This window comes from Drosophila serrata, unplaced genomic scaffold (genome assembly GCF_035046125.1).
Source record: "Drosophila serrata isolate PLE 108 unplaced genomic scaffold, ASM3504612v1 contig_376, whole genome shotgun sequence".
Taxonomy (NCBI): Eukaryota; Metazoa; Arthropoda; class Insecta; order Diptera; family Drosophilidae; genus Drosophila; species Drosophila serrata.
In genome coordinates this window covers 2856804-2869479 of record NW_028257274.1, presented here as the reverse complement: position 1 = coordinate 2869479, position 12676 = coordinate 2856804, and the positions used below count along the sequence as shown (strand labels likewise).

The 12676-nt window shown below is 38.6% G+C and overlaps 2 protein-coding genes across 2 annotated transcripts; one reads left to right on the top strand and one right to left on the bottom strand.

The window, feature by feature from the left end:
• Positions 1–3600: 3600 nt before the first annotated feature.
• krz (beta-arrestin protein kurtz) lies at positions 3601–8883 on the bottom strand. The gene is made up of 2 exons (XM_020942864.2): positions 8045–8883; positions 3601–5075 (listed from the first exon to the last, which is right to left on the bottom strand). The coding sequence occupies exons 1-2, from the start codon at positions 8670–8672 to the stop codon at positions 4225–4227; spliced, it is 1479 nt and encodes a 492-aa protein (XP_020798523.2). The 5' UTR covers positions 8673–8883; the 3' UTR covers positions 3601–4224.
• A 1226-nt stretch (positions 8884–10109) lies between these two features.
• mod (modulo) lies at positions 10110–12623 on the top strand. Its single transcript, XM_020942875.2, has 4 exons — positions 10110–10496; positions 10867–11176; positions 11254–11988; positions 12059–12623. The coding sequence occupies exons 1-4, from the start codon at positions 10266–10268 to the stop codon at positions 12403–12405; spliced, it is 1623 nt and encodes a 540-aa protein (XP_020798534.2). The 5' UTR covers positions 10110–10265; the 3' UTR covers positions 12406–12623.
• The last annotated feature ends 53 nt before the right edge of the window (positions 12624–12676 follow it).

Here is a 12676-nt window from a genome sequence, read left to right as displayed (position 1 = left end):
AGAATAGTTTGTTTATTTTAAAGTAAACATTTTCTTTCCGTGCAGGCACTCGAATACATTGAGAATGAAAGGAGTCGGGAAGGAATCACGGCTCTTAAGCTTCACCGGAAATGAAGAACTGCTGCTCGAGTTCCAGCGACAGATTCGCTGGACTTCGTCCCAGGTTGACTAACTCTCTGACTGACTGACTGACACATAACCAAGATACAACCGCAGCGAATCCTCTCAAAAATGGTCAGAACAGCGTTTGCTGACGACCGTTTTAAGTGCTCAGAATATCTGGCTCTCTATGAGCGATTTCCCCCAAAACGGAGCAGGTGACAGGTGAAGGGTGGTGGTCTGTCGAAGAGGAAGCCAGCAAACAGCAAATGGCTTTTCCACATTGCGGTTTTCCGCTCCGTTCCGTTCATCTGGACGACCATCTGTCCCAACTTCCGCTCCCGGCATCTAAACCGCAGCGGTGATCCAAAGTCCGCTGTGCATTAATCAATTATTCAGGTTGTGTAAAATGCATAAATTATGATCCCCCGGGGGCCAAGGGACCACCCAATCCTCGGGTCAGATGCGCTGCCAAAGTTTTGGCAGCTCTTCCACAAACGCAATCCGAAATATTAAATATCAAATTAAAAATCCCTAATAAAAAATAAAATCCTTAATTCTTGTTCGGAAAATAAGGAGTGGGAAATCCACGCACACCGCTCAGACATATGAAAACAATTTTCCTTTTGTTTATTCAAATTACTCTTCGCACGCTGTTGGCATTCGCTAGCGCTGATTATTTATGTATAATATTATTCCATTGAATTTCTATTGTTTTTTTCTTCTTTTATTATTATTTTTGCATAATTATTCAGTAGCTCACATTAACATCAAACTGTTCATGCCAATACACACGAGTGAATGTTGTGTGACATTTTTTCAATCAACATTGTTGCAATTACTTCTCCGCCTTTCTGCCTGCCTGCCTGCCTGCCTGGACATCAAAAATATTTAATAATTCATTAATTAATTATTTTCTAAATGGTGCAACAACATTGACAATCAAATAAAAAATGAATGTATTTTTTGTTTTTATAAATACGTAAGTATGTATTTTTGCATTTGCGTTTGCGAGTTCATCATTAAATAGATTGTTTTGCCATGTGTTTGTTTTTTTCCTTTTCGTTTTGTTTGCATAATGCGCATATATTGTACACATATATATATACATATATATATATGTTGGTTTGTTTGTATAGAATATTAATTATTTGATGGACACGTTGGAGGCATAAGTGGGTGCTATAGTGGCGTGGGACTGGGCGTATATCGATATAACGAACCCAAATATGTATTACAATATGGTAAGTATCAATACACATGTATTAGATTAAAGCTTTTCAGAACCTAGTCCTTCACACTCCTGTTCTCAATGTTTTGTATTTAGATAAGCACCTCCAACGTGCCGCCGGACCAACAATTGTCATCTTTATCCATTTAAATGATGCTTGCCTTTATCGGTGTGTATTTAATAACATTAAACAAACAACATTCAATCTTTCGCGTTTGGTTTTTGGGTTTGATTAGTCATAGGTAGGTAGTTATAGATTCCATATTCCATTCGGATCCGTGGGCTAGGGTGGCTAGATCAATCAATTTTCGACTTCGTTTCACATATACTAGATGGTATTCACATATATATATATATTTAGCGTTCCTGGTACTTAGGTACATGTAATACTCGTACGTACGTTTTAGCATTTTAACTATTTTTTCATTTTCTGTGTGTATCCTAACTTGGTTTTTTATCTATCGCCTAGTTTTGTATATTTCATACATTAAAATTAAACATTTATCAAATTGAATGCATCTTGGTACTAGACAAAAAACGTACAATAAAAAATAAAATGAATTCCTGTCATCATCATCTGGGTAACTCTCTTGTGTGCAGGGCTCCTTCACTTTGCTATATAATTTATGTATATAAATATGTATGCTAGTTATAAAAAGGTATTTTATATAAAAACATTAAAAATTATGTTTAAATTTAGCTTGGTATTCAATTTTTTCAGTGACTTTCACTAGCTTACAAAATTCAAAAATATTTCATCCACGGTATTGCCATTATATGATGATTGGATGCAGTTGGATCTCATTATAACCAACATTAAATTTAAAATAATGTTGTACCTACAATTCCTATTTAAGAAATACAAAATAATGGATAAACTATAAAAGCTACAAGTTCAGATATTATTTTTTGTTAAAAACCATTTTAATAATACAAAAGTTAATCAGTAATAACAATGGTCTTGAAATTAGTTTAAACGAAACCCCATAGTATCTTTCAGCTATTACAACTTTGAATAGGAATACCAAAATATTTTAATGCCTACTTTTACAATTGATTTCAATATTAAAAAAGTTATAAATTTGGCAAACTCAGATATAAGTTTAACAGTTAATAAATTAATTAATTTTCACAATTTATTTCCAACTGCACCAATAATCAGAGACAACTGCGCGTGTATTGCTGATTTTTAAGGGACATGCACACACACAGATTTTGTTTACGAATTAAATGCTTTAACTTACACCCGACTAGAGTATAAATCCTTTTTTACAGACATATGTATATGCATCATATTCACATAGTTCTAGATTTTCATTCACATTTATATAAATTGTAATTGCTCTATATGTATATTTATATATTTCTTTTAGCATATTGTATCCAATTAACCAGTTTTGTAATGCACGTTTATATAAATTAACTTCTTTATTCCAAGATCCGTCTCTGTTGCTTCGCTTCTCTCTCACTTGATAAAAACATTCTAACAAACCTATAATACGATCGATCGGTGTTAACGTACAAATATACATATATTTATATATATATATATACGCGTTATAAAAATGCATTTTAAAATATGTATGTATGTTGTGTGTAAATTTCTGTCGAATGGTCAACATTGTTTCAATGCATTCCATAGCTGACGCTTCGGGCGGGTCGGAAGGGGCACTAAAAACAAATTCGAGCTAAAGTTCGCATTTAAAAGCCTTAGTTTACAATATTTATATTTGCGTATTTTTGTTTTTCTCGTTATCCATATATTCTTCCTAAATATATTTAGAATTAATAAATATTTATCTTGTTCGTTACTAAAGGCGCCCGCCGTCAAATGAAAGGAACCTAAATTTGTTCAACTCTCGCTCCTTGTGTTGTTTTGCTTTCCATTGTATTAGGAAATATGTTTTGTTGCGTACATGTTTTTTTTTAGTTATTTATTGATTGATTAAATCCCAAAAATGTATCTCTAAAGTAATTTCTTGTTAGATTTTTCGTTGAGGAATTTCGATTCGGACTTTGCCAATTATAGTAAGATCAATGAATGATCAGAACCTAAGGTTAATCAGGCTCTAGAATGGTTTGAAAGGGTATTAGTTTAAAGTAATTTCAATAATTTTTAGTTCTTAAAAGGAATTGGCTTTGCTTTTGTTGAATTTCTAATAAAAAAATCGTTAAAATTGCTCTCCGATATTTTGTACCTTCTATTATAATTCCGTCATCGCATTTACAAAACTAGAGAAACTAGGAAATCACTTTGAAAAATCATACAGGACTTCATCTTGTCTCTTTTCTTGTAACAAAATAGTTTGCTTTCTCTTGCTTTTATTCTTTTCTGTAATTACATAAATTACTCTCTTTATACTTAGATATTGTTTAGGGGGTTTGTTTTTTCAACTAAATGTGTGTAATTTGCCATACAAAATAATTTAAAGCTTCTCTTCTCGGATATTGCAATTGGATTTGGGTCTGGAATTACATTTGCGCGTTTTTGAGCCTTTTAAAATGGAGGAATACAAATGGGTTTACATTTCGGTTATATAAATAAATTTAATGTTTGTGCATCGTTTCAACTGTTTGCAGGAGGTCTATGTCCTTGTGTGTGTAAGTGTGTTCCGTGTCGATTTTGTGTATTTGTTAAACAATTTCACATTTTAAAATTCGTACACTTTGTTCAGCTTAAACCCTATATAGATACTAGAACGTATGGCCTACTACACATATCAAATAGCTTACATCAAACTATTCTTTACCGCGGCTACTTGGCTATTGGTATCAAAACTTTACATTTTCCTCTATCCTTTTCGTATATTACAAAAATGCTGAAAATGATGTGAATATTTTCTTTTGTAGTTTTGGACAATAAATCAATGTTTTTTTCGGATTCCTGCTCCCGTTTAAGCTTCCGTTTCGGCGCCTTTAAGACGCAGGCGGGCAAAGTCCTCGAATATGATATCATCATCCTGCGCCTCATCATCGTCCAGCTGGATGAGATTGGTGGTGGTGGGCACATCCTGTGCCGCCTGTCCGCCAGCCGCCGAACCGGCCTCTCCGCCATCGCCCAGGCTCACCAGCGGCTGTCCGCCGGCCAGACTGGCCCTCGGTGATCGCTCGCCCAGCAACGGATGCTCCTCCTCCTCGGGTTTCGGATGCATCAGCGTGAACGGCAGCTCGGCCACCAGATCACCGTTCAGAAGCGGTGAGCTAATAAGCAGCTTCACCTTGACCTTGTAGTGGACCATTATGCCGAGACTCTCGCGCTGAGCGGGATTCGTAATCAGTGTGCTTGACGCCAAATTGGTATCCTCGTGCTTCAGCTGCCCATCCAGGGCCAGGCCCCATTTATCCTTGTTGTTCGCCAGCAGGGGGCACAGCTCGAATACCTTGGACAGGGTGAAGCCGGGCGCTACCTGGCACCCGTCCTCCGAATCGATCTCCGCCACCACTGACTTGTACTGCGCCGTCGAGAAGAGACAGATGTCGGCAAATTGGCGCACGCACACCTTGATCTTCTTCACCGTTCGATTCGAATTGTTGGCCACATGGACGTTGACCGATATCTTCTCGCCGTGATGGTACAGCTCCTTGTCCAAGCTCGCCTCCAGATGGATCTTGTTCGGCTTCATCATGAACTCCTTGCTAACCTCAATCGATGGCTGCTCGCCGGCCTTGGAGGGGGCGTACATGACCTTGCGTATGGTGAGGCGCACCGAGTTCCTCTTGTGCGGCTTATCCTCCACGTGCTCGCCTAACATGAGAAATAATAAGAGATTAGTAATGGCATTCCAAGAAGTCACACATAAAGCTTTTTAAGGGGGTGTGTCACGTCATTCCCCCAAAACGTTGGCAGTTCAGTGCGTCATTGTTTTGAGACGAGACATGGTCCAGTGACTGAGTCACCGCAACGATCGCACGGCATTCCACATTCCGCAAACTTTTCAAACCCGGCAAAACCAAAAAATGTTTGGCAGGGGCGGCTCAATTCCAAACGATTGGGTTGCCAATTAAACGAAATGCTTTCCATTTGTAAGATCATAAATCGTGCTACGTCAAGAGAGGGGGGCCCACAAACTAATTGTTTATGCCAAGAACATGGAAACGAGGCGCATTAAATAAACAAATCAGCAAACGCCAGAGTCAAGTAAATAAAAGCAACGGCTGAGAAATTGTTTCAGCGAATTACTTACTGAATAGAAAATCCCACATATTGTTTGGATCTTTGAAATTTTACAGTCTACAGTGGCTATTGGTTATGGGAAAATAAGTAAGACTTGAGTTTACAAGAAGAAAATGTATTTGTAAACTTTATTTGGTTAACTGATCAAATCGTTTCGGAGAATTATAGAATAGAATATGATATTAACTATTTACAGTATTTACTAGTGTAAGCCAATATTAAAATGTACTAATAATTTAAAGAAAAGTAATCAATATTTAAAACTGTACAATTATATCTACATATTTTGTTTTGTGTATAATGGGATATTTCCTCTCGAATTAAATTCCTATAAATTGTTCGGGAATTTACATTTTTTCTTAGTAATTTTAGCTTTTCATATTAATTTTTACAATAATAAGACAGGAAACTGACCTAGCGAAGCCGAAGTTAATACACTTGCAGTTTGCAATTAAATTATACGATTAAATGCAATTGATCTTAACGAGGCATAAAATATTATCGTTTTTTGTAATTAAAAATGTTCAACATTTTTATATTAAAGATTTCGATTTTCTAGGTTTTTTTCTAGATCGATTCAGCTGTTGATGCTAATCAGGAATATATGTTTTATAAGGTCGGCCTATGACTAAAATTAAAATAGCCTGCAAGGGTATAAAATAATAATAATTCAAGCCCACCTTTGCCTAAATAATAACAAACAAATCAGGTCAGCTCTTATCTAAATCTTTTCTATATAAACATTATGATTATAGAAAGCTAACAATATCAGCTGATAAAGCAAACTAATTTATAGGCCCCTAAAAAAACCGAATGATAAAGGTTTTATCACTATAATTAGGGAATTACATGAATATTTAGTTCACGAAAAACTTGTATAGACCTTTATGATTTATTTACTTCAACAGTAATGCCTTGAGATAATATATTTTTAATTTAAAGGTTTATTTATAGAAATTTATCGCCTTGGCAAAATGCAACAAGTGTCAGCGGTCGAAGCGCCTTTCCAAGATAAAAAACATTCCATTCCCGCCGTTCATTATTTACTGTATCATTATGAAGAAGTGCAGCTACAGAATCCCTTTGGATATATAGAATATATATGTATAGAAAAGCCCACCCAAAATGCCAATTGGCATCGCTGCTCTTTCATTATTAATCTTTTTATGGCCCCTCGCAAATTGGCCGACAGATAAGAACGGAATGCCAAGCAGAGGAGCCATAAAACCACCAACCAAAAAAATTAACGAACAAAAGCCAGGCAAACCAAATAGATAGTAATGTTTACTGAATGTATGTATACATATGTATATCCGTACATACATACATACATATTATTGCGAGGCAATCGTTTTCTTTCCAGACTGGAGGAACCTCAACGATTGGGGAGGTGCGCGTGCGAAACGCAAATATGCGCGTGTAACTTGTATTTCTGCTGAACAGGCAACGTTTGCTACTAATTTTTGTTACAAATTAATTTTTATTATTATTAATTATTGCAAAATAAAGAGCGCGAAGCAAGGCAAGCGGAAAATAGAAACCCCGAAAAGCTTCCCAGAATCGATTTCAGCATTCAGCGAGTGTGGATATGGATATGGAATTAAAAAAAAAAAACGTCAGCAAAGTCAACTGCGGCGCCTAATTAAAGCGAACAACAACAACAATGGGAAGCTACGGCCGAGTCGGATTCCAATTAGAAGCGTCGAATTCCAATTAGGTGGGACGCTGCGTCACCAAAGCCCAATGACATTTTTGCGCTGCGCAGGCCCCCTCAGACGTAGCTGGATTAATTAACCCCGCCGTTCCCGACCGCGTGACACATGCGCTAAATTACACAAAAACCACTCACACACAGACAAATAACCCATTTACAGTCAAGCTTCCACAGGTCAAACGTCAACAAGGTCAAGAATTTGTAACCCAAAGAAGCAATAACCTAAAATGGCAGCTATAACTCATAACCTGATTTTGTAAGCCAAGGTTCACATGATTAAAATAGGTTATTTTAACCTTTTAATAATCATAAATTAAACTTAAGATCTCCTAACCAATTTACTTAAATATTTAACATTTAAAAAACAATGATCTTTACTCTAAACACTTGTTAAAAGTCTAAATTCAACAAATGTAACAACAAAGCTGAGAAAGCTTCTACAAATTCTTTTAAAAACAATATAATTAAAAAAACGGAAAACAACTAGCACAGATTTGACTAGACCCACATTTTAAATACTTTCAAAGCTGAATTTACAATTTGAAATCTTTTTTAAGACGTTAAAAACAAGGAAAATCTTTTGCGTGGCTCTACTGTAAGTAGATATATACATATGTATAGGTCCATACATATATGCGGAGTGTACAGATACTACGTCTTTATGTACATTTATTGCACACGGCTGTATCGACGGCTGGCTGCACTGGCTCGCTCATCAATGATTTTGACTTTGCCTGACCGCCCCAACATGGAAATGGACACTGACTGCGAGGGGACACACCCACCAACACCAAAGCCAACGATCCGAACGACGACGAGGACTCACCCACAAAGGCTTTTAGCTCGTAGTCCACGCCACAGGACTTGCCCACATCACCGGGGGCCGGCTGCAGGGAAACGGAGGCGGGGCAGTAGGGCGGCACCTCGAAGTAGAAGGGATGGGCGTTGGGTCCCAGCTTTTTAATTAGCCGCTCCTGTAGCCGGGTCATCGGGCGCTCCAGCTGCATGGGCGGATAGATTTGCTCGTGAGCCAAATACAGATCCTTGCGGAACGTCAGGCCCAAGACGTCGAGGTCCTCGCGTCCATAGCGAAAGGCAGCCAGTACCTGGCCAAACACCTTGCGGTCCTTGACATACTCCGGATCGATGAACACCACACCGTCGATGGGATCCACATGCGTGACATGGTCGACAAAGTCACGCTTCCCCAGGTACACGGTGATCTTGCCGTTGGAGGAGCTCTTCTTAAAGACGCGCGTCGCCTGCCTTCGTGAGCTGGCATCGCCGCCAGCTTCATCGCCAGCGGCATTCCCGGCAGCTGTCACATTTGTGCTGGAGCCATTGCTGCCAGTTGCTGCTGCTCCTCCTCCGTTTCCCCCATTTCCAGCACTTCCGCCTCCACCGCCTCCTCCTCCTCCACCACCTCCGTTTGTGCTGGCGCTGAGTGTGTTCATTGGTGGTTGTGTGTGTGCTCCTGGAGCGTCCGCCTTCTCCGTCGCTATCCTTTCGCCGCTGCTCTAGTGCTTATCCGCTCGTCGCGACGTTTTATAAATATATCTGTGCGCTGCAATTTAATTTTTTATGTGTATACTTATTTCGGTAATAACCAACACTGAGCGGGAGGTTTTCCCACACTTAACCCATTTTAACTTAAAATACCAAAAAAAGAAACATTTTAACGGAGTCGAGGATTTTTGAGAACTTCACCAATGGTCACACCATGAAAAGAAACCGAAACACTTAGCCTAGTTTCGCACCTTTGGGCAGGCTGGCCACGATAATATTGATTAATTTCGATTATTACGTTATCGACCAGCTTACGCCAAACACAGTCTCACTCGGTGCTGCCAGAAGACGGGCACCTAAATAAGCTAAGTTCTGACAGAAAATAGGATAAAACAAGCTAAACAAATAAAATAGCTTCATCACAGTGACAGAAAACATACATTTTTTTTATTTAATGAATTCATGTTTAATAATTTTTATCTTATTTTTGTTTACTTTTTGGACTCAAATAATTTCCAGCGTTTATTTGTTTTATAAATAAATAAATAAATTTAAATCAAAATTTTCGTACGCACTGAAGGAGTCATTTCCTACTATATAAGGTATATATTCTTGATCAGTTTATAAGTTATGTGAATGCAACTTTGCAGTTGGTCTTCTATATACTCTCACTAGTATAAAAGTCGGATATTCCATTTTTATTCCATACGGCATATAGCTGCCATAGGTAAAATCTGAAAATTTATAGAAAAAAACTTTCTTTTTTATCAGATTTGTATATAAATTGATGTATAGCTATTTTGTATTATTTTAAAATTCAGTGTTATTAAATATGATTACTATATCATTTTATTAAATTAAACGACTAAATAAAATTAACTAGGAAATTAAAAACTGTAAATGTAAAACTATAACTGTAATACTATATATCTGTAATATACGTAAATATGTATATATTGTAATAAATATTGTTGATCGAATTGCAATCCACTTCGACGTGTAGACGTTAGCTTTCCTTTTGCTATTATTTGAAATGCACGTAACCATCGGAAAAAAAAACTCCAATATATGTAGCTAGTTTTCTTACGAATACAATTATTTACAGAATTTGCTTCATAAATATAAATATGAGATATTTTTAGCTGGCCGCTAGATGTTTAAAATAAATTAAAAAAAAAAAACCAATTCTATTTTTTTTCAAGTTTATTAACAATTTTAGTGTGGTTTAAAAGATATATACAAGATACAAAAATGTATTTATTTTCAAATTATTATTATTAGTTAATATGGAAAATCAATGTAATACTTATAATTTAAACGGTTTTCTCATCCGATGCGCATTATAATTATAGATAAAGAAATATCGATGATTCCCAGCCAAAAACATCGATAACATCGATATTGGCATCGATGTACTTCCACCTCTACTCCCCCACGTGGTTCCAAATTTCCATTTAACAAAGCACGCGGCGGCAACATATTTGCGTTGAATTCACTTGATTTTGATCAGTTTGACCAGCAGAACACAATAAAGAAACGCAATGGCCCAAAAGAAAGCCGTAGCCGCCAAGGGCAAGAACGGAGTTGAGAAGCCCGCCAAGCGCGGCGCCAAGGCCGTGCAGCCTCAAGAGGAGGAGGAGGAGGAGGTGGTGTCCAAGTTGCCGGCAAAGAAGGGCAAGAAGCTGCCGGTCAAGGAGGTGCCAGAGTCCAGTGAAGAGGACTCCGATGATGAGGAACAGGATGGTGGCGAGGAGGATGACAGCGACTCCCAGGTATGTTTGAGAAAAACGTGTTCACCTGTCATTGTGTCTCCGGCGGCCCTATGACGATGTTGCCATGTGCCATGTGTTTCTGCATGTAAACTTTATATGCAAAGAAGATACATACTTATGAATGTAGGATACAAGCCTGTTAACTTGATTTATTTATGTTTTCCTTATTCTTAACCTTAGTTAAACATTAGTGTGGTAGCATTATTATTCGTTATTCAGTAAAATGGGAATGTTCGTTGAGTTGTCGTTCATTATATCACTCCACATTGATGATTCTTAATTGTACATTAGCATATTTCCATATGTTTCATATTAGTTTAGTTAATAGTTACATTGTGATTTAAAATACCAACTTTTTGTACCATTTTAGGCTGAAGATGTAGGAGATTTGATTGATGACGAGGCAGAAGAAGATGATGATGATAGTGAAGAGGACGATGACGATGAAATTGAGCCTGGCCAGGCTTCTTTCGACAACGTTCAAGCCGGTGAGGATAGCGCAGATTCCGAAGACGAGGCGCCTGTGGAGGAGCCTGTTGGCAAGAAGGCCAAAATAGCTGACCAAGCCAATGGCAAGGAGTCAGACGCCAAGAAGGGCGGTATTCCGAAGGTACGCGTGGGCAAAATTCCTCCAGGAACGCCCAAGAATCAGCTCGTTTTTGCCAGTAACTTGCCAAAAGGTAATTAAACAACTTTAAATATATTTAAAACGATTATCACGAATATGCCGGAACTCATCTAATTTCTTGTTCCGCAGAATTCAAGCATAAGGAGGTGGTTGCCCTGTTTACCAAATTCGGGCCGATCTCGGTTCTAAACCGCATTACAGACAAGAAGGGTGAGAACAAAGTAATTGTTGCCTTCGAAACGGCTGCTGGTGCCGAGGCTGCTCTGGCGGCCAAAGAGAAGGCTCTGACCTTGGGCGGTAAGGTTCTGGCCGTGAGCCTGCTGCGCGATAAGAACGAAAGCGACGATCTAACCGTCGTGGTGGGCCTGTTTGGACCCCATACCACTTACAAGGAGATCAAGGCCCACTTCGAGCAGATCGGTCCCGTGGAACTCGTAACCGTATCGAATAATCAAAATATCCCAAAAGCTTTTGTCCGTTACACTAATAGTGAAGACGCCAAGAAAGCCCTCAAGCTGCACAGCACCGAGTTCTTTTCGCGCTTCATCACGGTACGACCTAAGCTCTTTAGATCATATTCGGACAAGAGCCCAGAGACTACCTTGATACTAGAGAACGTGGGCAAGCACGAGTCCTTCAGTACTGATGTCATTGAAAAGATCTTCAAGAAGTTCGACGTGGACTTTGTTGATGTGGTGTGCAGCAAGATGGTGCTGGCCTTCATCACCTTTAAGCAGCCAGAAGGCGCCACAAATGCCTTGGCCCAGCTCAATGGCAAGACTTTGAGTAATTTGGAGTTGAAGCTAGCGCGTTTCCAGCGCACCAGCTCGGGACGTGCCACTCTGGTGACGAATCTGACCAATGGTGAGTTGAATATAACTAAAATCCCATAGTAATAGGTCAGAAATCAAATAATTTTTTTTTTTTCTTTTAGATACCACCGAAGAGCAGCTGCAGGAATTGTTTGGCCAAAACGGTGACATCGAAAGCATCCAGATGTTGACCAACAAAGCCGTGATAAAGTTCACCACCGATGATGCCTTTTGCAAGTCCTTCCTGTTGAACGAGTCCGTGATTAACAACCAGCCAATCTTTCTGGAGCCAAACTCGCTGCTGAAGCACAGAATATTTATGAAGAAGCACAGGTTTGGTCATGGTGCTCCCCCGGCTGGCAAATTCCAAAAGACTGGAAACAACAAGAGCTTTGGCAAGAAACCCTTCAACAAGCGCCCTCATCCGGAGAACGGTGCCAAGCCGTTTGTGAAGCGACCCAAGTTCTAGAACCTGACAACGCACGAAGTTGGTTTAGTCATAAGTTATCCATTATCACGGCCACAAGATCCCCCCCCCCCCTTAATCCAATGTCACTGGATTTTAGACTGTAAGAGCTCCTCCCCCCACAAACCACTACAAAAATTTGTATGGAAATATTAATACTAGCCGTACTTTTTAAACTGTTTTTATGAACAGGAAACAAATAAAAATGAGCCCATAAAATCGTTTGAATTTTATAATTATTAATTTTGAGCAATTTGGGTCATTTTTATAAAAG